The sequence below is a fragment of the Coffea arabica genome, chromosome 4c (genome assembly GCF_036785885.1).
Source record: "Coffea arabica cultivar ET-39 chromosome 4c, Coffea Arabica ET-39 HiFi, whole genome shotgun sequence".
In the NCBI taxonomy this organism is placed as follows: Eukaryota; Viridiplantae; Streptophyta; class Magnoliopsida; order Gentianales; family Rubiaceae; genus Coffea; species Coffea arabica.
This window is the reverse complement of record NC_092316.1, coordinates 5782999-5806858: the sequence shown is the minus strand read 5'-3', so window position 1 is coordinate 5806858 and position 23860 is coordinate 5782999. Positions and strand designations below refer to the sequence as shown.

The window sequence follows — 23860 nt, the reverse complement described above, 5'->3', positions numbered from 1 at the left end:
AATCATGGATCGAACATCTGAAGAAGCATAAAAGTGGTTATAGAAAGCACCAAAAATATGTATGCTGGCTTATTGATAAGATTAATAAATATGTAAGTTCATAGCCAGTTTCGATTGATGTGTGTACACAAAAGAGTTATAGCTGTAAACATTTCTTATTAGGAAGTTCCTTATTTTTTCAAAGTGCAAAGTCTTTCTCTCATTTCTAGCATTAACATTTGGACTAACTCCATTTTGCGCCTCCAAACTTACTCATTTTACACCATAAACTCTCAATTTGGATACTTTGCACCATAAAATCTTAATTTTATACATTTTTTTTGTATGCTAAGCTCTCAAATCTGTCCAATTTAAATCCACTAAATGACAAAGTTGCCAAAATTAACAAGATAAAAGCAGTGTAAATTAATGATAATGTATAATTTTGTTCTAGCTACGATTTGCTTAGTTCTTTTTGATCATTTTCAACATATTATCATTGATTTGTATGGTTTCAATCATTAACATTGTTAGCAAATTTAACAAGATAAAGTATGGTACAAATTAATGATAATGTATTATTTTCTTTTAAGTTTTCGACTAGTTTTTTATAAGAATCTATCACGTGCTATGCATGTGATTATTTTTATGGGCAAAATTATCAAATCAGATTTTACATAATCTGATTCATAGCCCCTCACATTTCATAAAATGAATTTTTTCGTCTCTCATATTTTACAAAATGAATTTTTTCATCCTTCATATTTCGCAAAATGAATTTTTTCCATCCATTATTTATCATGTATACGAATAGTTTTTTTTGTTAAACCCATATATATATATATATATATATATATATATATATATATCTATTTGATTTTACCTAAATAATATGAATAGCATGTAATATATCTCTATTTGATTTCACATATAACTCAATTAACTTGTTTAAGTGAAATCAAATAAAAACATATTATATGCTATTTATACTGTTAGGTGAAATTAAATAAACATATATATATATATATATATATGAATTTTCAAAAATAAGAAAAAAATATTCCTACACATGATTAATGAGAGATGAAAATTTTTATTTTATGGAATATGAGGGATGAAAATATTTATTTTTAGAAATGTGAGAGACAGTTTTGACAATTTTATCCCTAAAAAATGAGCATGTACAAGGTACGTAATGGATTTCAGCAAAAAACTAGTAGAAAACAAAGATAGAGACAAATTTTAATCAATGTGAATTTGTAAATGACGTAAAATTATACTTTTAATATTGCAAAATGTGAGAGATGTTTTGAGTGATTTTTCGTATTAGTTTCTTTTGATTACATTTAGCACATTATCAATTATTTGTATGGTTCTTTATGCCATTAATTTATTAGCGTTATTATTGATTGGATTTAAATGAGACGAAATTCACAATTTAGAATACAAAGTATCTAAAATTGAAATTTAAAGTGTAAAATAGAAAAGTAAGATTGGAAGTGCAAAGTAGAGTTGATCCTTAACATTTGGTCAGAGTTCGTTATACTGAAAGTAAAAGGTGAAAATAGTTAAGTTAAACAGTCAAGCTTCCGCCAAATATGAAATTTTGCGAACAATGACATTTCCTTGAAGGTTTACAAAATCTACCAATGTCCAATGATGATGCATTTATAAATGCAATGACTAGACTTTTCCTGGAAAACAATGGAGACATGCCAATAAGGCAATATATGTTGAAAAAGAAATACTACTGTATGTTTTTGTTTGTGAATGATATCGTAATATATCTCAAAGCGTTAATCTTCATTATGAACAGTTCCAAAAAGTAGAAGGAAACTGTGCAAATGCAGTCCAGCAAACTTGTTTCATCATTCAATGGAAAAGGGTTTCTAAGAGCATTTATCCCTAACAAAAGATTAACAATACTTGAGTGCAACTTTATTTATCATCGGATAACGGTTATCCACTACTGAAGCGATCGTGCTCTGGGAGAACTAGCATGTTCTCGTGCTCCCCACTGGGAAAAAAACAAACGTTGATATGTTTCTCAAATTAAAATTTGGTTCATACTTGGTAGATTAGGTTTTTCATGCTACAAATGATCTCAGTCGACAGACTTGTCAATTGAAAAGATATAATTTACGTCGTTCACTTCAATATAGTTGATAGAATAATTCTACTTGCCAAACAAGCCATTTTCAACGCTAACTGAAATTCTCCCACAATATTTCATTCTTGGAACCAAGTCGAACTTACAGCTATTACTCCTGGGTTCTAGTTTGTTGTATATTTTGCAAAAACTGACTGTGAAAAGTGATTATGGAGAAAATTTTAAGTCAATTAAAGTTGAAATTATGTAAAATCACAGGAGATTATAAATAATTTACCTTATATATATACACACATACATACACACAAACACAAATTATCCAAAATCATGATTTGAAATTAGTTGGAATGATTTTTTTTTTAAATTTTTTTGATAAGTAGGAAGTTTTGAATTCAAAATCTCATACTTTACCATCCAATCCAATCCAACCCTTACCCACTGGACCGATTAAATGAGAACAAGCCTCATGTCATACTTGTCATACTAAGACTAGCGACAAAATATGTCACATCTACAAATACGAATGTACAAGCTATCAAACACAAATAAAATCTTATCATCCAATTCGATCTTTTCACCCAGAATGATTAAACAAGAACAAGCCCTCTATCATACTAAAAATGTATTTGATAAAACTGAAATTTGAAAATTGAAATTTGAGATCTAAAATATAAAGTCTGAATCCATTAATTTATTGAATTGTTAAATTTAAATACTAAATCTGATACATTTGAATGTATATTACATTAAGTGATAAATGAATAGATCATCACTTATTTTTGGGAGTAAATTTTATCTAAAAAATAAAGTGTCATTTAATTAATTTAGATATTCAATTTTTACTTATCAAACAAATCTGAGCATGTTAAAATTTGAATTCAGTAAATTTAAATGCTGAATTGATTTATCAAATAGAGCCTAAGACTAAAGAAAAAAAAATATAACATCTACAAACACGAATATACAAGCTGTCAAACACTCATAAAACAGTAGTTTATTTGGATTACACATTATTTGCACGTCATTTACACATATTGATTTGTTTGCATTATTAATACATTTTTCAATCAATTTTCTATTTTACAAACATCACATCAAAAAAAGTGTTATGATATTTTTTTTTTCAAAAAATTATCCCAAATGATCTCTTATCCAAAAACACTCTGATCATCCAGCTCAATTCTTCCCCCTAGAATGATTATATGAGAACAAGCCCTCTATCACACTAAGACTAACGACGAAACATATAACATCTACAAACATGAATATATAAGGTGTAAAAAATAATAAAACCTTATCGTCCAATCTAGTCCTTCCCTCGGAATGATTAGATGAGAATAAACCCCCTATCATACTAAGACTAATGACAAAATATATATAATGTCTAGCAACACTAATACACAACCTGCCACACACTAATACAATCTTATATTCTGACTCAATCCTTCTCCTTGAAATGATTAAATGAGAACAAACCCTACATCATACAAAGACTAACGACAAAATATATATAACTTTTAGAAACACGAATATACAAGCTGTCAAACACTAATAAAACCTTATCATCCAACTTAATCCTTCCCTCGGAATGATTAAATGAGAACAAGCCCTCTATCATACTTAGACTAACGACGAAACATATAACGTCTACAATTACAAGTTATCAAACACTAATAAAACCTTATTGTCCAACTCAATCTTTTCCCTCGAAATGATTAAACAAGAACAATCCCTCTATCATACTAAGACTGATGACAATATATATATAACTTCTAGAAACACGAATATATAAGCTGTCAAATACTAATAAAACCTTATTGTCCGACTCAATCCTTTTCCCCAAAATGATTAAATGAGAACAAACCCTACATCATACTAAGACTAACGACAAAATATATAATGTCTACAAACATGAATATATATATATATATATACATACATATAAACTGTCAAACACTAATAAAGTAATGTATAAAAAAGTAGCGCATTGACGTTAAAGATTCTTATATGGAAATTTTCAATCAATTAAAGTCCTTTTTTTTAAAAATTAGGTTTTCATCTTTTGTTCTCTAATTATAAGAGGAAATAATTGGGTTTATGAAGCAATGCATGCAGCATTGATTGTTTGCAAATTGATTTCAGGTCAACGTCGGAAGAAAATTGTTCAAAGGTGGTTATGCAAGCTTACGTACTAATCAAATATTGTTTAAGAATAACTTTCGATTAAAAAGGGTTAATTTCATTTTGCATCCTTCAACTATATCCAAAATCCTACTTTAGTTCCTAAACTTTAAAAATGAACACTTTAGTCCTTAAATTTAAAGTTTGTTTCATTTAAATAACATCATTAAGGAAGTGAGAGAGATTTTATGGCTTAGTGGGTATACTTTAGGAGCTAAATTGAAGCAAATTTTGTACCTTAAGGGCTACAATGGACAACTACTCTACTTTAGAGACTCAAAAATATGACAAATTTTATAATGTAGGAATTAAAGTATCATATATTAAAGTTTATGGATTAAAGTGAGAATTCGGGTATAGTTAAAAGGTACAAAGTGGAATTTACCCCAAAAAAAAAAAAAGGGTTGGAATATAAGAGGAAAGAAATTCCGATTTCCATTGGATTGTACGAAGATTGTGCCCATCATGCGTCAGCAAACAAATGTATCGAACTAATACCTATAAGTGAAAGCAAATGCTTTTTGAGTTTTATATTCGTAAGACAGTCATTTTAGCTTTTTTTTTTTTTTTTTTTTGGGAAATTCAGGGAAACACGTGTAGTTTTGCAGCAAAGTCACAATGCACGTAGAGATAAGGTGGTGTTTGTTGGGATGAATAATCATTTGATAAAAGCCACAGCTTTACATAATTTTCAGTGGGTTACAATAGACTGTCTCTGATTGAATGGAGTTATTTTTTGATGTTACAAAAGTTCCTGGTAGAATATTTCATGTTGGTGAAAACAAGCGTGGAAAGTTAAAAAATGTCGTCCAATTTTTAATGAAGTTGCGAAGAACGACTTCAAAATGCTAATTCCGACTTCAATTCATTTCGTACTCAATTTTTTTTTTTTTCCCGTTTAGATAATAAAGCTTTCTCTTATACTGCACTTAATATCATCACAACCCAAGAGCGGTATACAAACAGAAAAATGAAAATGCCTATAACTATAAGGGCAACATATTTTTGGTTGTGAGCAGATTCAATTAACTACTATAATTATTCCAAGAAAGAAAATATAAAAAGCTTATTTTGGTTGTGAGCCATGCGTGAATCAACTCGACATCAGGTATCTTTGGATGGTGAATTTTTTTACAAATTTTTTTTATTGCATCATAAATATATTTTTTAAAACATCTTTTCTTTTGTATTTCACGTCACAAAAACTTCTACCGTAAAAGTTTTATTCAATAATCTTCCATCCAAATAAACCTATTGATTTTCAATATGACCGATACATTTATGTGATAAAAGGACAAAACTACCCTTATCGCACGCCATGACCATGAGCTCCAAAGTCCAATCCCACATCCATTGTTCCAAAATTTCTTTTTTCCCTTTTGCCCCTTAAAATCAACCAGTTACTCTAAACTAAAGCCTCCCGCGGCTAGATCCAATCTCTCGGTCCCTGCAGAAGGGAAAAGGAATTTCATGCTCTTCCTTTCGGGAAGGGAGGATTAGGGAAGACCAAAAGCAAGCAGCTGCTTAGGCCCAATGCTAGAGATTGGATCGGGTGTTAATAAAAACATTATGATGGTCCCCCTTATGATAGCACGCGGGGTATATAAGGGAAGTAATCAAAGTGCCAAATCTCCAACTTTTGGAGAAAGGTTGAGAGCATAGACAGCGTGATAATAGACAGCGAAATCAGTACTGGTTACAAATACCAATTACCAAAGCCTAATAACAACAAATGAAGGAAAGGAAAAAACTTTAATAACAACAAAAGAAGGAAAGGAAAATACTTAAAAACTTGGCAGCCAAAGATTAGAGAATTAAAACTAAGAGCACAAGCAAAATTTGGGCAATTTCATTATTTACCCGCCATCTCTTCATAGTCTATGTGAAAAAAACTTTTATTGAAAATTCTTTCTTTTTTTCCCCCTTAAACTTTCTATGCGACACAAACTGCCCCACATACATGATATATCTTGAACAAGAAAATCTGCTAAAATCAAGTTTTCTTACTTATTTGGGCTCTCCATTGAACTTCAAAACAAGCGACTTATACGTTAGTTTCTTGTGCTTCTCTTTATCACTCTCTCGGGAAAAACGCTGTTTGGGAGGGAAAAAAGTGAAAGAAGGCCAGAGGGGATTCTTTGATTATATGTTGTTTGGCACTGGGATTTCGGGTTGCATTCATTTGTCTGGAGTGTCGAAGCACCTCTGGCTTCCATTTCCCTCATTGGCATTCTCTGCCTTTTGCCCAAGAATTTCTCTCTCTCAGAGCCAAAAACAAGTCATTCCCTCATCTTCCATGCGTTTAAGACCAGAAAGGTATGGCCTTTTTCCCACTATTTTGTACTTATACGAGGATCATCATTTATTTATACACTCCTGCATGTTTGTTGTGCACTTGCAACTCTGGAAAGGTTGATAAAGACTTAATTTTTTTTTCTTTCTTGCGTTTGTTTTTGTGGGTTTTAAATTCTTCTTCTAAAAATACAAAAGAAATTGATGTGTAGCTGTTTGAGGGTTTAAGGGGTTTTTTGTTGTTTGTTTTAAATGAATGCAGGACTTGTTCTGGAATGGCATACTATGGGGCCTTTCATATAAAGGCCTGTTGCTGCTTTTCAATTTTTGGTGTTTCTTGGGACTAATAACAAAGATCATTCAAGATATTCAGAAATCGGAAATCTTTTTTGATCAGTTCTCTTCAGTCGGGGTTTTGGCAGGGTTTATCGTCTGTGGCTTTGCCTGATAGATTCTCTTCTGTGATATGCCATTGTTCAGTGGTGAATGTTAAATCTAGTTGATATGATGGATAAACAAGAAAATAAAGATCAGAAAGTTAGAAACATGGAGGAGATTTTGAAGTCTGTTAAGAGAATTAGGATCACTTATACTGATCCTGATGCTACTGATTCTGATAGCAATAGTGATGATCAGTTCAATGACCGGCGTAACAAGCGGAAGGAGATTGTTATCAATCATGATCTTCCTCCAAGGAGTCCATGCGTTCAAGCTCCTAGAGAGCATTTTGCAAATGCATACAGGATTTCTTGCAACATTGGTGAATTTAGCAAGAAATCGCAGAAATCATCATCAATGTACAAAGGTGTAAGGAAAAGGAAATGGGGAAAGTATGCCGCAGAAATCAGAGACCCTATTAGAGGTAAAAGAGTGTGGCTTGGTACTTATGATAATGAAGAAGATGCTGCTAGAGTTTATCAGGCAAAGAAGCTCGAGTTTGATAGGATCATGGCTGACAGGAAGGCAAATTCGAGTTCTTCTGGAGCCTCAGCTGTTGAGGGCTCTGTGGCTTGTGGCTCTGCATCAGAGGAGACTAATGCTTTGTGTTCACATCCATCTCCATCATCTGTTCTAGAGATATCTACAGCAGCTCCCATGGCAAAGGAGTCTCTCCAGGCAGGTGGTGGAGCAAAACTTAATAGAACGGTGGATGTTGAGCCACTTCTCTCGGGATCTACGGAAAATGGATTGATCTTGCCATTGGTTTGTCAGGATTTCAATCCCAGGGCTGATGGTGGATTGTTATATTGTAGTAATATGGGAAAGCAAGCCATTTCAATATTAGTGGAGGATGCATCGAGAGAGCAGCCTGTGGTTAGCAGCATCAACGAACCATCTGATTTTAGCCATGCAATAAAGGAAATGGAAGGATGGCAACCTTTCTCGAATAATCAATCAGTTAACAAAGATTCTATTCTGAACACTAAGGATCAATTATTCAATGGCAATAATGCAGTGGGCCTGGAGACCTCAACATCCCCGGCTGATTCACCCGTGCTACCTTCAATAAGTGCACATCTCAATTTTGAGGAAAATTTGCGATATGACAATGATTTGAAAGAGTTAGGCTTTGAGGAGAATTTGACATATAGTAATCGTTCACATGAACTGTTTGATTGTCTCAGTCAGGTCATTTCTATGGATCAACCAGAACTTGATGAAGAGGAGATTGCTTGGTTAAATAAGGATCTGTTCAATGATGACCAATTCTGTAATTAGGATTGAGTTGTCCAAGTATTTCCAGTAAATAATCACAAAAAAATGTAAATGAGGAATGGGGGCTGTTCTTGGATGGATCTCTATGGCCATGGAGCCATCCCAGATTTTTCTTGAAGTCTCCCCAGTGCTTGTGCACTGTTAATGTAGCCAACTTTCTTCATGGCTTTTAGAAGTGAAGTATGTTATGAAGAAATGAGAAAGTAGAAGAAACTTAGTAAGAGTTGCATTTCTGTGAGTCCCAATTTGTGCACCTTTTCACATTGTGGTGGTTTGATTCTTGGTGGAGGATGTGGAACGCAGCTAATTCTTTGTGCATGCCTTTAAAACTTTTTTCTTTCTCGTGTGTTCTATTCTGGCCTTTTCCTAACTGATGCTTTTGTCCTACAAGCTCTAGAAAAGTTAGATGACACGAGCCATCGTAATTAAGTTGACTTTGGGGAAGAGAGAAGTTTCTGGGGCCGCAATTTTTGACAATTTTTTTTGCTCCTCCCTCCTCAGCTAATCAGCATTAGCAAAATTTGTGAGGGAATGTCTTCAAAGCTTGCAATTTTTTATTGCAAGGTAAAAGCAAAAGCAAATGTCTATCTTTTTGCATTTCATCAGTCTGTCCAATTTGTCAGAATCGAGAAATTTTTAGCAGCCTTTGTAGCATATACTTTTTTTTTTTAATTTTGTTCCTATAGACCTTTTTTAAAAATTTTTTTTTTTAAATTCATATTACCACATTGCAAATACTTTATGAGATTAAGAAGCTGTTTAAGAGTGAGACACTTTTGCTAAAAGGGCATTTTAGATAATAAAAGTACTTTTGAACTATTTAGCGTACATAACTTATAGACTTAAATGTAGAGTTTTTGGTGTTAAGAGTTATTTTAGCAATCGTTTAAATTTGGTGCTTTCAAAATAATTGTGTAGGTTTTTTTTAAAAAAATAAGACATACACTTTAATCACTTTTTCACTATATTATGAATTCAATGAAGAGATAAATACATTTAAAAAATTTAAAATTAAACATTATCTAAAACAATAACCACTTATCGAAGTGCTTGAATTATTTTTCAAAAAGCCACCACAGCCCTAACACTTAGTCCAAAGTCTAGCATGGAAAAGAGTCGGCAATATAAGATAGACTTGAATCCGAGCATTTTCTTTAGAATTTAGTATTTGTACTTTACCACGCAATCAAAGCTTTTATCACTTTTTTTTTTTTCCTGGGTGCGTGTTAAAATGCTTTTCTCTGCTTGATACTGAATTACTGTCTACCGGGGTTCCATGAGATGGTATTTGAGCACAGAAATTGCAAGTTTCAAATATGCAAAGATTTCCCTTTTATCAACAAAAAAAAAAAAAAAAACTTTGTTCTGGTGAGGCGATTGAGAAAAATTAAGCCGTCAATTTGAACCTTGATGCCAACCGCTTTGACCGACATTTTCCGAAAAACTTGCAAAGGTGGACTTTGGGAAGTCAAAGCTGAAGCCAACTACGGCGAAGACCGACAAAAAAAACTTTTGAATTTGGGGCGCAATATTTGCGGAAACGATCACTTTTGTCGTCGTGATATTCTATTATCGGATACTCTGTCGCGTGGAAAACAACTACGAATTGGTAGTCAAGAAAACATTTAACTCCTTGCAGCCACGTTTCAATCGCATTACAAAATCTGGGCATTAGCCCTTTAGTTTAGCACCTGTTTTCTTTGACAGAGATATGTATCATCCTTTCGATATAAAAAATGTATCTTTCAACACAACTGCACCTTTTTCCCTCAAGAAAGTAACGTATCGCTTGCTTAATAGATGATGAATATCCATTTTCTTTTGGATAAAGATTAATAAAAACTACGCCTGGCTAATCCTATGACTTTTAAATCAAGTACTTGCAGTCATAATGTTACAATTTAAGCTACAACCTACACATTGTTCTTCCAGCAAGATACCGCTGCAACTTCTGCTGTCTGCGCATCCTGATGTAAGGTGAGGATGTTTCTGTGTATGACTGCAGAGACAATTATCAAACGTCTCGTTCTGCATAATCTCTGCAGCAGAAGTAACAACATGCTCGAAAAGATAGCACAGGATGTTGGAAGTCATTCCTCAGTTCCACGATCAGCAAAAGCAAGTTCGCATGCCAGAGCTAGATGATCACTTCCCCATCTCTGCAAAATGGAATTATGCTTAATGCCACAGAAAACTGCAATTCTGTCAGCCTTGGGTTGATGAATGTGTGTAGGTTTACCAGAGAAGATAGACCGACATGCATTGATGATTAAACTTCTAGTGCAGAACAAGCCACAACATGTTTTGTCAAGTCCAAAAATAGCCTGCAGGTAAAATTAAAGATACCTTGCTTGGGAGTCCACCTGTTTCCTTCAATCTGTTGATGGGCAATGTTTCAAGAACTTTGACAGGAAGAAGCTCGCCTGTATGCCTGCATCAGCTCATGTCGTCTGACAACATATTTTACACTGCAAAAAATGCTTCGGAAAAGATGCCGAACGGGGGGAGGAGGAGAAGGAAAGTAAAAAGTCCAGAAAGCAAACAATAATGTCCTTTCACAGGAAATAAGAGTACCATATATAATCAACAGTTCCCATGAATTTGGAGTGGTATGATGTTGCCAAGGGTTCTCCGATGTTATTCCTGCTTCTAGTGCTTCCCTGCATAAATTCAGACAAAGAAGTATTACAAGAGAAGAACTTCTCGGACATCTCATGTAACACAATAAGGTGGCAATTTTCTAATAAAGTTACATCTTTAATAAGCTGAATCGTGGTTATGCTTTTCGTCTGGAAATTGAAGAGCTCTAGTGCTTCATGCATGAATGTTAGAAGAAAGGATTGAAGCACCAAAATCTTACAGGAACTCCTACATAAGCACTGCATAATTTCAATGGGTGCCTCACGTGACTAACTGCTGATCCAGCTGCCAGCCTAAGTTCATCTTGACTCCATCTATGCATTAATGGCTTTTTTGATGAATAAAAACTGCACGCCAAATTTCACAATTAGTTAAATAAAATCAACAGTTGCACAATATTAAAGAAAAAGAAAAAAAATAATTTCAATCATGCAAAAACTCAAATCTAAATTAAAGTGGTATAGTTGCAGGGCCTGGTGTCCAAGCTGAAATGCACAATAACAGATTAGATGACATATTTTGTGCTCACGAGCACCCTCAGCTAAGTTGGGCCTTGCTTGGATTCAGCAAATTTACTAAATTAGGCATAAGTTTCTTTCAAGTTTGACTAATTCAGTACATCTATGCCAACCTTAAATTAGCAAATATAATAAGCTCTTCACAAGCATTCCATTCATTTGGAGCCCTTTAGGCCTTTCACCCTCTTTCTAGTGAATGCGGATAGCTCTGCACCACTCGTGATGACAAATACACATCAGAATCAGCTGGCCTTAATGGAGAAGCCAACTAAAAAGGGACTCTGTCCAATTTCCATGTGCATGAATGTTTTCTAGTGCCAAAGCAATAATAAACAGAAAGCTCCAAGCATACCTCGCAGCATGGCTACTCCTACAGTCAAAGCTTGGGTTCTCTAGTGGACAAATCTGGCCAGATATTTGTTTTCGATCATGCTGTTGGACATCCAACTATAACAATTTGAATTAATGTAAAGGAAAAAATTACAATGGTTACAACTGTTAAAAAGACAAAAACAAGTAAATGAAGGAGCTAATAGCACTGCCTGAAAATTGTAGGACAATAAGTTGGGAGCCAAAGCTCACCTCAGATGAAGTCAGAAACTGATACATAGCACTCTGAGAAGAAAAACAGAGGAACACATCTAATAAGCTGCAAAGGTAACATATAACTTGAAACATAAACTGGAAGTTTAGAAAGAATCTGAGAAATAAATATATATATTTTTTGGTAAGTACCTGTGGCATACTATTGAGGTCCCCAGCAATCACAACCGGTATGCCACCCCATTCTTGTGATAGTTTTTGAGCCTTTTCAAGAAAAAGTCGCATCTGAAAAAATCTGCAGGTCATATTCTGATAGATATATTGAAATAGTGGAGATTTTAAGTGTATAGCCAAAAAAACACACAAATTTGCATCATTATCCTCGGTACATAAGCATATATCCAAAGGGCACCATCAGTAGTATAAACAAATCCCAGATGTAGAAGAACTGCTTTCTGTAGTTAACTGGAAGAAAGAGGCCCCAATCACGACAATCAGAAAAAGCAAAGAAGTTTTACAGTATCTGAAGTACCCAAACGAAAAATCAGATATGAAGAGATGAAGCAAGACAAGAAGAGACAGTTCAGCATACATCTAAATGAATAGCCACACTGTAAATAATACATCTGCTCATCTTAGTTAGATACAATCTCCAGAAGAATTAGAGTAAATTGGAAGACATGGGTGCATGGACAAAGAAGAAGGTACCTGGCCCAGTTTGATGTCTCCACGGCTTGGGTTGAATAGCACATGTATGTTGCCAACGAGAAAGGTTCTGGAGGATGAATATCTAAATGCAAAAGACAATATACAAAAATTAATTATTTAAAGAAACTGTAGACCACAATATAACAAAAGTCAAAAGTTCCACCCAGTAAAAAGGGTAGACCCTAGAAAGATCCCAGCAACCATAATTTATCTGTATGCTATTGCACTAAATACAAGAATGGAGCACATCTACACCTACTTTGGTGCTTGAGAATTCATGTCCATAAGCAGCTGGCTTTGGTTCATCTGGGTAAATACAGTAATTCAGATCGTCAAAGTAAGGTTCAGAAACATGAAAAGAAACAATTGATCACCTGAAGCATACTACTGTTTTACACCAAAAATCTATCCAAGAACTTACACGTCTAGTATGAAGTTAAAATTTTTGATGAATCACTTTATTGAGCTTACTCTGAAAATACAAAGTTGCGAAACATTATTGCGAAGGCCAAAAGTCTGGAACTCTAGGCTTTCTTCATGCAATAGGGTAAGCCTGTGACAAAATATATTTCTCTTTGTCAGATGTTTTAAAGCATAAATATCAGTCCTCAATGCAGGCATTTGATAGCAGTGCAATTTAAAGAAAACGAGAAAATAGGATAAAAATTCGGATGCTAATGGCTAACTTAACTCCTGCTCACCCCACCCCCTTCCCCTGAGGCACAGAAAGGGCCTATTTGTGCATTCTGTAATCTATCTAAAAGCAGTTGCACAAATAAGATGTTACAGGATTATCAGATTCAAACATATCTCTGAGTCTACAAGCTGGATCATTCATTAACACAAGTTCAAGTAAACTACAAGCAAGCAGGAAAGAGGTGTTGAAAGGAAATGCAACAAGACAGAATTAGTCCGTCATAATAAACAGGGAAAATAAAGTAGCAATTCAGGCAAAGCGAACACAGATCTTACAGTTCATTATTCCAAAATATAGCACAGCCATCTGATGCTTCACCAGTTCGTGCCTTTAGAAGAACAGTAGTCACATTCTGAAACTTAATCATCAAGAATTAAACAATTTGCTAAAACATAATTCTACTGTACCTTGTATACTCCCCTAAAACCATCTCTTTTAAGAAGATCATCCAAATCATCAAATCTATCAACCTCCTGCACCCATTGGTTTGAGCTGTAAGATTCCCTCAACCTGCTAAATTAATATCTATCAAAGTTGAAAATCTGCCAAAATCTTACTTTTCTTTGAGACTGTAAGAAAAATGTTAAAAGTTCCAAAGTCGAACTACATTATCCTTGATAATACAAGATGCCAAAGCAAGTAATGCCCCAATCTTAAGGTAGAATAACTAATTTATCTTTTCTGCTTATTTGACTATAAACGTTGTTCACTTGTCCTGTTTCTCATCACCATAACACGAACTGATACCGTTAAAGCTCGAAGAGAATAAGAAATTGCCTGAAAACATATTACTCCTGGCTTGTAATTCTTAATTTCCTTATGCAAAAGCCGCTTCCTATAATCCCAATCCAAATATTTTGGTGAGATATTACTGTACAAATCCGGATGCTTTGCTGCATTTTCCACACCTAAGATATTATATGATACAAGGAGTACCCTATCTGCCAAAAACAAAGAAATTAATTCACATTCTAACAAAATAGAACTTCAAAAAAGTTCCATTTGAAAAAACATCGTATAAGTACACGAATCAAGTGATACCTTTGCAATATGAGAAATCACGAGTCGAATAAGACCACTGGCGATAGTCTCCAGTAATTGGCAATTTACTTGTTCTTTTCCTACGGTGTTTTTGCTTCCGATGAATCTGATGAGAAGTGAAATTGGCGGTAGAGACAGTCGAACATCGGGTTAGGGTTAGGGTTTCAATCTCTGACTCAGTTCCGGTTTTTGATGCAATTAACTTTTCCTTTCTCGAGGTATGGTGATAATGATGATTCAATTGAGAGGTTTTGCGCTTGGCAGACTTAGGCGGAGGCGATTGCTCCGCCGTCGGAACTCGGCTGTCGCAGCCTCGCAGCATATCTGCTACTATTTGCTGCCGCTAGATTTTGAATTTTGGCGGCGGGTGGGGCGAATTTATTTATCGATAAAACTGTCAAGAATCCTAACTCTAAAATTACATTAACATCCTTGAACGTTTTAAAATTTCTGTTATACCCCATCAAAAATGAAATAAGGAGCTCTTTTACCACACTATACATTTTAAATGGCAATTTCAATGATCAATGAATGGTTCTTAGTCCTTAGTGCACATTAATAATTTCTGAAATTTGAAAACGCCCACTTTCCTCTGTTCCTTAATTTTTGTTTTAGATTGAGAAGTAAGAAATAAGAAATTTGATTAAATACGATCGAATTGCTTCTTCTCTTACACTCGACTAAGACGACAGGATAACCTTAAGAGATCATCTATCTTAGTAGTAGTAGTAGTAAAATTCTCAAAAATCATAATGAATACTAAAGTTTGAAAATTAAAATTAGAAATTTAAAAAAAAATTCACTGATCATCATCGAGTAATTTGGCATGAGAATATATAACAAATATATATGAACATTCTTCCCAGATGGAGGAAGGGTGTAATTGTGAAAGTATTTGGCATGCCTCCCATGAATCAAATTTTATATGAGTAATAGAATTCACACTCGTCAAACCTACTTGATTTAAATATTTGACACTCAACAGTTTTCTTGGGGGAAAATTGATCATATTTTGGCCTTTGAACGGAAAAGAACCAATAATATTTCTACATATATATAATCGTTATATATATAATCACTTTAGATCTGACAACTAACCCTGCATTAAACCGGAAAGCAACAGCAAATTAATGCATAATGATAACAATCATTCGAGTCATAATTAGCCTATGAGAGACCTTTTCTTGTCTAGTAGTGTGTCTCTATCCTCTTCTTCACAGTTCATCACCCACCATCTCTGTCACCTACCAACTTAAATGCAAGCAACCAGTCTGCAAAAATGGAGCAAGAAACACATCAACGTACGTATACAAAGGTCACTCATTATGCACTTTTGATCACTCGTAGACAAAATTGCTAGTGCCCAGTAGTGCTACCTAATTAGCAAGCAAAAGTTTTTTTTTTTTTTTTTTTTTTTTTTAAATGAGACATCACGAACAACATTTGGTTTTCCTGTTATTACTCCTTAATTTTCTCCCACCAATGTATTCAAAATCAGTGATCGAACACTGTAGTTCTTCAGATTCATGCACTTCCCACCTCTCCTATCGCCTGCCTTTCGATTCCAAGCTCTCCGCCGAGGTATCCTGCAAGTTCCAAATCAACATTTCTGATATCTTAGCCTGGAACTCAGTGGATCATGACATACCAAACCCATCTTCGTGGAACCAAATTATCTTTCCGAGAGGTTCAGTTCTTAAGCTTCCATTAATGTCTTGTCCATGCATCAACGGCATTCGCCGATCGTTGTCGACCCTTTACCCCGTCCAGCCTGCTGATTCTGTGGCTTCAATATCAGAAAGCTATGGAGGTCTGGTTAATGCGGATCAACTAATGGCTGTTAACAGTATCAATGCAACTCACCCTTTAACCACGGGAGAGAGCCTTGTGGTTCCACAGCCTTGTGCTTGTTTCAACAACAGTAATTATGGTGCAGCTGCGGTTTACATGTCCGATGTGGTTCAGGTAGGGGGGGAATTTGAGTAGTATTGCAGAAATGTATGGCACGACCGCTAGTGATTTGAAGACAGCCTCAAATTGATCCTGGTGACATTCTTGCTATTCCTTTACCTGGTTAGTCCTGCATACGATTTTTTCCCCTCCTATTTAAATTTAATGATCCTTGTTTGGAAGAAAGGTTGTGTGAATTACTAAATATTCAACAATAGAAATGTATTATTTTTTTTTTTTGGGTATTGAAGTTCAGCATTGAAGAATTAAGAAATCTAGGAAAATACTTAATCGATAATTAGATTTGGACACTAGTTGAGTGCTTGGAGATCCTTTGGAAATGAATTAATCCCGTGGGGATTGTTGTCGATATTCCAAAGTCAACCATGATTATTTATTTATTTTGAATAGATATTTGATAAATCACTCTTCTATTGTGGGAATGCAGCCTGTTCATCAGCAAATCTCAATTGGTACAATGAGAGCCTAATTGTGCCCAAGCATTTGACTGCCAGCAACTGCATCAAGTACCAATCTCAAGTGAGATACCATATCAATCATCAATACGTCCTTTAAACTATACTTGTCTTTATTTCTTCATCATTCGCACCTATTTTTGGCCCATTACTAGATGTTGCATGCTTTCAAATGACTCTTAAGAAGAAGTATACGTAAATGGATGGAAGGGTTTGAACCCAGAAAGAAAAATTCTTTCATTTTTTCCCCCTCTTAGTAAGGGGATTTAAGATATGGGGAGAAGGAAGGAGAATCTGAATTTAAAATGTCTAATTTCTGTTATCTTTGTCATAACTACTAAATCAAGACCTTCTCGGCATCAAAACAGATGAAGAACAATTCTTCAAGCTACAAATCTTTACTAAATGCTTCATCAAATGGGCCATTTGGATAGTGCAAAAGCCATGTGCAACCTTATAGATGGAGACTTTGATGATCAGGTTGCATTGCTCAGAGTCAGGTTTGATAGATGGCATCTTGCCCGCATGTACTTTGCAAAGGATCCAATATTTCTATCGGCGATGCAGAGCAAATACAAACGCCCAGTGGTTGCAATGTAACGAAATGCGTCTATCGTGGACATTCTGGCCACAAAATATTCAGCAGGTACAAACATCTTGCCTTAATTCTTCCTACCATCCTTTGCTCGAGAAATTTTTTGCCCCCACAAATCAAATCAATGAAGTTATATAACTCCGAATTTGGCCTTTAGAATTTATAACACTAGACTTGATTCTTGCAGGTAATCATCTTACCAACCCTTACTCGACATTATGTCCAGCTTCGGCCCCCTCACAGTCACTGTATTCTGCATTTAATGGGCCTATCGGAAGTATGGCAACTAATAATCCTGCAAGTAGGGAGGTTGCCTATAGAAGCGGTGCAAATAGGAAATTGATAAGAGAAGCTGCATGGTTTTACTCACCGCTTTTGGAGATTACAATCATCTTCCTGTTACTCTTCTACATTTAGTTCTCACTATTAATTTGTACACTTAGTTCTGAGCTAGTTAGACTCACTAATAATTTGTCAGGACTCAACATTATAACCTCAATTTTCTTTCCTCTTTTTTTTTCATGATTTTGAGGTCATTTGTTCAACCGAATATACATACACATGCACACTGCACGTGTTTGCATGTTTATCCAAATTTTGATTTAAATTGATTGGTTATTATGAATAAATTGTAGTACATTCTGACGTATTATTGTGAAGCAAAATTTCAATCTCATGTACTATATATGTGACGATGTTCTGTTGTTAAGAATGGTTACAAATATAAACTTTGTTGGTTTATCTTTTTCGGATTAATATTTCTTACATTAACAGTATATACACTATCAAGTCCAAATTAAAATTTAAATTGAGATGACGTGTCATATATTCGAATCTGCTAGTGTATAGTATACGTATTGTCAGTGTCGGAAATACTAATTCTTTATATATATATATATATATATATATATCTTCATAATACAAAAATACAAAATTTAACCACCAAGCTAGAAGAATCGTTACCCAAAAAAGAAAAAAAAATCCCATAATACTTAAAGCAGCTTAGACTTTACATTTGGTGTACAATTAATCCCCTGTGACAACTGAAAAGAGTTGATTTGGTTTTGGCTTCTCCTCTTTATAATTTCCCTTCTGAAAGAACACAAATTAGAGAGTGGAAACGGAAGTACAAAGGGGCCATGTGTACATGAGGGAACTCTTTAACTAACTGATGAACATTGCCTTCCGAGTTGAACATGATTAGCTTCTACTTTGCCTGATTTCGGAATCTGTCAAATATTTGTTTTAGCTTTCAAGAGGATGATGATATAGTGATCCGATCAAAATCATGACCACAATGGGGGGCCTTCACTGTGTGAGCCCGATGACACTGATTGAGGTTTCTTTCTGACCAGGCAACCACCATCAAAACCTAAATAAATTCCTTGTTCAAGTCCGGAAGATGGAGATAGGCAGATTCTGCATTAGATAACAAGAGTTTTTATTATGGACTAACATTATCTGGAATGTTTCATGTTCTTGCCACCCTCTAACCCTGTTGTGCTTTGCCGAAGGTACCATGCAAATCAACGTCTCTACCCATTCAATCATTTTCGGCTATTTGGACAAATCATCCCATATATCAATACAACTAGACTAGAGTGTAACCTGGATATGACTCTAACTGAATATCTCACTTGAAGATGCCATACATGATACGTTAAATTGACATGCGTTGATAAATTACGATCGAAAAAGATTTCTAACCTAACCACATAAATAGATTCTCTTTTTTTTTTTTTGCAATTGAGGAATTAGTTACAAATGTGAACAAAAAAATTGTTGACACCTAATATACTTGGGTACCGATTGTTTTAGATTTTTGTAGTCCATCTTCTTCTTTTGATTAGGACATTGCATTGAGATTCCACATTGAAGTAATTAAACATATCCTTGCCTCTTTCCTTCAGAACTCCCAAGTATGATTATCTGGGTACGGTAAGAGAAGGGAAACCACAAAACATAATAGAGAGGGGAAAACCACTAATTTCAACAACACTTTTTTGTTCTTTCCTTTTCTTTTTAAGGCTACATCTTTCTTGTCGTTAAAGCCTGACTCGTTTTTTTTTTTTCTTGAAGGCAAAAATGTGGTTGTACTTGTACTTGTATTATCCCTCTGTCCTTTCCGGGTTTTGTGGTTTTGATTGTTGTTGAGGTACACAAAATTGTCAAATCAATGATCGTCTCATTGTCAAGATTGCAGAAATACGTTGTGGTACTTGATTGCCTAGTTACGTTTGTGAATCCTCCCCGTCGAGTTTTTTCACCATGAAGTTGAGGCCATCTTTTCATGAAACAGACCTCTGCTATTGCATCGAGTGGAGCAGACCCGCTAAAACCATCTCAAGATCTGCATGGCTCTCAAGTTATTATCTGTAATATTGGTGGACATAGACTAGCTAGAATTTTCTCCTACACTTTCAGCTATGTTTCATATTTGTCCTGCTTTGATTCTCGACAATATTTCAATTGTTCAAACAAGAATACAAGTTCAATCAAATGATTACATGTGATAAAGAAGCCGGCCAAATATTAATGTCCCAAGCAAAATGGGATACATATAGCTTGGTTGAACAGTCCAATATCTTTTTTCTATAGTTGTACATTTAGCTCTGCTTTGTACATTTACAAACGGGACTGTAAGCCTAAAGTGTCTTTTGAGCCCTACTTCTTGATTCTCACAAGTTACAGTATAAAGCAACAGAATAGGAAATAAAATCTAAAATGGCTTAACAAAGTTCGCAATCATTCTCTCTAACACTGCATAAAAGTATGAAAATGAGAGGAGGAGAGATAAGAAATTACAGTTGAGAGTAACATCGCAAGGACCACAGGAAGAGGTTTTCAATGACTGAGAGGAATAATTGAGCCACAAATGCAAAAGACCAAGAAGGTCTAGCTCACAAGTCGTATACATCCATGCCTCTTAGAACTCCGAAGAAAGAATAGAAGCTGTGTCTAATGGTAAATGTGCCCCACAATCCTATGGGCCCACTAGGAATCCCCAAATATTGATAGACAGCCAATAGGAAAGCAGAATTCAGGATGGACTTCTGAACTTTAGCCAATGAACAGCCAGATAAGACTAATTCATGGGGTCCAAACTCCAAACTGACCTTAATCCTTTACTATAGTCTGTTGAAAACATCCAAAAGTTCGTGGGGCTCTCAAGTTTCAAAGGCTGTGAGCATTATTTAGTATGACTAAAAGCCCCTTGGGTAAATCACTCTCCCCTTATAACCATTGTACTTTCCTCCGCATAAATACTGTAAACTAATACTTCAACAGACAATCTTTGATGTTGCAATCTTTTTAGTTCAGTATCTTACTATCAGCCTTTTAGTCAGAGTTCAACAACTACATTACCAGTTTTCAGCTCAATACAAAGGACTTGTATTGAATTATCTAATATTCTTGACTTAAATTTGCGTGCAACAGCCTCTTCCGGGAATCTTCAACTATTCTTGGCATCCCTCCTGCCGTAATCCATGATGATTACGGAAGGAAAAACCGCAAATGTTCTTGGAGGCAAAACGGCAAGGGCTTGTGACAGTTGTTTGAAGAAAAGGGCAAGATGGTTTTGTGCTGCCGATGATGCTTTTCTTTGCCAAGCTTGTGATACATCAGTTCATTCAGCCAATCAGTTGGCAAGTCGTCATGAAAGGATTCGACTTGCAACATCATCTTTTATGCCTATCGAGACCAAAGGTGATGAGAATTCTCTGCCAACCTGGCACCAAGGATTCACGCGTAAGGCCAGAACCCCGCGAAATAACAAGGCTTCACTGGTTCATCAGCCTAAAGATGAGGAAAAGATGGCGAAGGCGAATCCTCTTCCTTTAGTACCGGAGATTAGTGGTGATGAAACTTCTCCCGATGAGAGTGAAGAGCAGCATCTTTTTTGTCGAGTCCCGGTATTCGATCCTTTTGCTGCTGAATTGTGCTCTGAACTGAGTGATGAAGTGCAGAACATACAAGCTGATAAAGGAACTCATGATGAGATTCTGACTTCTAATGAACTAAATGTTTTGTTAAATGATGATCAGGATTTGGACATTCCTGAGTTGATTGCTTCTGATGCTGAACTTGCTGAGTTTGCTGCTGATGTTGAAAGCTTGTTAGGTACAGGATTGGATGAGGATTCTTGCCATATGGAAGACCCCGGGATGATGGTGTGTAAAGAAGAGGATGATGTTGTAGATGTTTCTTTTGAAGATAAATTAGTGAAGGTTGAGGATGAAGATGATCAAGAAGTACAAGCAGTGATAGCTTGTCATCTTGATCCAGCTTTGGACATGGCTAGGGAATCATTGAATTGGGATTTTGATTCCTCGTCTCCAGTGATTGAAGAAGAAGAGGAGTTGAAGGTGACAAAAGATATGCCAGATAAGGATATTAAAAGTAAGGAAGAAGAAAGGAGGATGATGCATTTGAAGCTTAACTATGAGGAAGTTATCACTGCTTGGGCCAGCCAAGGTTCTCCATGGGCTGATGGAACGAAACCTGAGTTCAACCTTGGTGACTGCTGGCCTGATTTCATGGTAATTGAATCTACTTTACCCAACGAAGACAAAAATATTTATTCATGTTAAATGCTAATAATTAGGTTGATGTAGTGGAACAATTCTCTCTCTCTCTCTCTCTCTTCGCAGCTTAGTTCATCAATCATACTCTTTGAGGATTGAATTTTCATACTTTTTTCTGAAATCTTCTAGGGTATGAGCCTGAATGAACTTCATCATCCAAATGGAGCTGGAGGAGGGAGGGTGAGCAGCCACGATGAAGAAAGAGAAGCAAGAGTAACAAGGTATAGGGAGAAAAGACGGACGAGATTGTTCTCCAAGAAGATTCGTTATGAAGTTAGGAAGCTAAACGCAGAAAAGAGACCTAGGATGAAAGGCCGGTTTGTGAAGAGAACATCTTTTGCAGGGCCATCGTTTCCTTACCTAATGAAGAAGTAATGATGTAAACTTAGGGCTAGCTGATCAGTTACAACTATGCACCAGACAGCCAAGTTGCTATAGCCTTTCTTGCAACTTTGGATTAATCATTGCAAGTCGTTTTGACTAAGCGTAGAATAAATTATTAAAATACTAAGTTCTATGGGATTTTTTTTTTCTGCCATTTGTGAATCTTGTTGCAGATTTTGTAGCATATAAAAAGTTGAAACCTATAAAACTTCTGATGTTTGAGCTTGGGGTTTTCATCAAAATTTTGAACTGTCCATTAGGAGGAGCAACATAGTTTTTTTCCCCCCTTAAATATACTGTCATGAATGAGTCTATGCAAAAAAAAAAAAAAAAAAATGCTTAAGGACAAGCAGTGGGAGTGTGGAAAGTCCCACTACTAACGTAAAGTGTAGAAGATAAAGTCGTAGATTTGTAGAAGATAAAGCCCTAGATTGGAAGAAAAAATAGAAAATATTCGAGGAGAAAGAAGAACCCTAGTGTTGGAAGCTCAAACATTGATTTTTGATTCTTGTGGGAAAATTTGGGCTCAAATCTAAAGATGAAAACCATTTCAGATTCTTGTTCTCCTAAACTCAACTCAAGAGGGATCGAACAAATATAGATACATAGGTGGAAAGTATTGGAGTTGGATATTCCGGAAGTAGAAAGTGTGTAGAATATACAACTTGAGAGCGACAAATCGCGGCGTTCCTTTTAACTCTTCATCAGCCTCCATTCTCCTTACGGAAACCGCGCTGCATTGCCGAACAAATTGGCCCCAGTGCGCATGTTCTCTCGCCGTCGACCTTGAAAAAGCCAAAAGGTTCGACTTAGAGCCAAATGCTGTTTTATAACAGTCGGTTCTTGGCGCCGCAGCGTTGGCTGGTAACCTAGTCCAATCATCAAGTAGGGCTAAGCACCGAGAGGATACAATGAATAGACAGCCACTGGGACACTGGAAGAGATCAGGCCGATCGATCGAGGGACGGGAACGAGAGGCATGTTGCTCTATTTTCAGCCCACCGCCAGCAGATTTAGTGCTAATTGGTTTCTTGTTGGTAACATATAGCTGAGTAACTGTGTAAATATTAAGAGAAGGGTTAAGTTCACATCGATCCTTTAATCCCATTTTTTGTGGTACGCTGAGTTGAATCCCTGCCTAATCCCTTGCAATTCTATCGGCTCGCTTTTAGACGAGGAGCTTCCTCCGCAAGGGCTTGGTGTCTCTAGTCGGATTCCAACTCTATTCACCATGTTCGGTTGAGGGCACAATTACCTTCCTCTGCATCCTTCCATCCATGTCCATCCCTTGATGACTTGTATCTGCATGTTATCACCTTGCTACCATGTGTAAATGAAATTTTATGGATTTGGTCTGAACTTTTTTTTTAAATGTTCTTCACAAAAAAAAAAAACTTTGTAATTTATTCACATAGCCACCCAAAAAAAAAAAAAAAAAACACAT

General features: G+C 35.6%; 4 protein-coding genes across 8 annotated transcripts; 3 read left to right on the top strand and 1 right to left on the bottom strand.

The window, feature by feature from the left end:
* Nucleotides 1–6244: 6244 nt before the first annotated feature.
* LOC113739501 (uncharacterized) lies at nucleotides 6245–8541 on the top strand. The gene is made up of 2 exons (XM_027266726.2): nucleotides 6245–6586; nucleotides 6825–8541. The coding sequence occupies exon 2, from the start codon at nucleotides 7049–7051 to the stop codon at nucleotides 8279–8281; it is 1233 nt and encodes a 410-aa protein (XP_027122527.1). The 5' UTR covers nucleotides 6245–6586; nucleotides 6825–7048; the 3' UTR covers nucleotides 8282–8541.
* Nucleotides 8542–10008: 1467 nt separating this feature from the next.
* On the bottom strand, nucleotides 10009–14790 carry LOC113740127 (carbon catabolite repressor protein 4 homolog 5-like). Of its 5 annotated transcripts, none has more exons than XM_072045723.1 (14): nucleotides 14426–14788; nucleotides 14162–14325; nucleotides 13792–13857; nucleotides 13660–13712; nucleotides 13159–13240; nucleotides 12947–12993; nucleotides 12688–12769; nucleotides 12172–12264; nucleotides 12019–12051; nucleotides 11789–11883; nucleotides 11139–11265; nucleotides 10853–10938; nucleotides 10625–10758; nucleotides 10009–10437 (listed from the first exon to the last, which is right to left on the bottom strand). In XM_072045723.1, the coding sequence occupies exons 1-13, from the start codon at nucleotides 14745–14747 to the stop codon at nucleotides 10674–10676; spliced, it is 1335 nt and encodes a 444-aa protein (XP_071901824.1). In that variant the 5' UTR covers nucleotides 14748–14788; the 3' UTR covers nucleotides 10009–10437; nucleotides 10625–10673. The 5 variants fall into 5 exon arrangements, 2 of the variants coding, with proteins under 2 accessions (XP_071901824.1, XP_071901823.1); XM_072045722.1 differs by having other exon boundaries at nucleotides 10625–10709; nucleotides 14426–14787; XR_011812957.1 differs by lacking the exon at nucleotides 10009–10437 and having other exon boundaries at nucleotides 10630–10758; nucleotides 11032–11265; nucleotides 14426–14790.
* A 1117-nt stretch (nucleotides 14791–15907) lies between these two features.
* On the top strand, nucleotides 15908–16411 carry LOC113738673 (lysM domain-containing GPI-anchored protein 1-like). The gene has a single exon (XM_072045113.1). The coding sequence runs from the start codon at nucleotides 15908–15910 to the stop codon at nucleotides 16409–16411; it is 504 nt and encodes a 167-aa protein (XP_071901214.1).
* A 4274-nt stretch (nucleotides 16412–20685) lies between these two features.
* Nucleotides 20686–22554, top strand: LOC113738636 (zinc finger protein CONSTANS-LIKE 16-like). The gene is made up of 2 exons (XM_072045721.1): nucleotides 20686–21987; nucleotides 22162–22554. Exons 1-2 carry the CDS (start codon nucleotides 20935–20937, stop codon nucleotides 22405–22407), a joined length of 1299 nt encoding a protein of 432 aa, XP_071901822.1. The 5' UTR covers nucleotides 20686–20934; the 3' UTR covers nucleotides 22408–22554.
* The last annotated feature ends 1306 nt before the right edge of the window (nucleotides 22555–23860 follow it).

Coding starts and splice junctions, on each gene's coding strand:
- LOC113740127 (XM_072045722.1), bottom strand. CDS start 14,747: ATGCTGCGAGGCTGCGACAGCCGAGTTCCGACGGCGGAGCAATCGCCT. Junction 13,241..13,659: donor ATATTTTGGAATAATGAACT/GTAAGATCTGTG, acceptor ATTTTGTCACAG/GCTTACCCTATTGCATGAAG. Junction 11,266..11,788: donor AGGAGTAGCCATGCTGCGAG/GTATGCTTGGAG, acceptor TTTGGCGTGCAG/TTTTTATTCATCAAAAAAGC.
- LOC113738673 (XM_072045113.1), top strand. CDS start 15,908: ATGTATTCAAAATCAGTGATCGAACACTGTAGTTCTTCAGATTCATGC.
- LOC113738636 (XM_072045721.1), top strand. CDS start 20,935: ATGATGATTACGGAAGGAAAAACCGCAAATGTTCTTGGAGGCAAAACG. Junction 21,988..22,161: donor ACTGCTGGCCTGATTTCATG/GTAATTGAATCT, acceptor GAAATCTTCTAG/GGTATGAGCCTGAATGAACT.
- LOC113739501 (XM_027266726.2), top strand. CDS start 7,049: ATGTTAAATCTAGTTGATATGATGGATAAACAAGAAAATAAAGATCAG.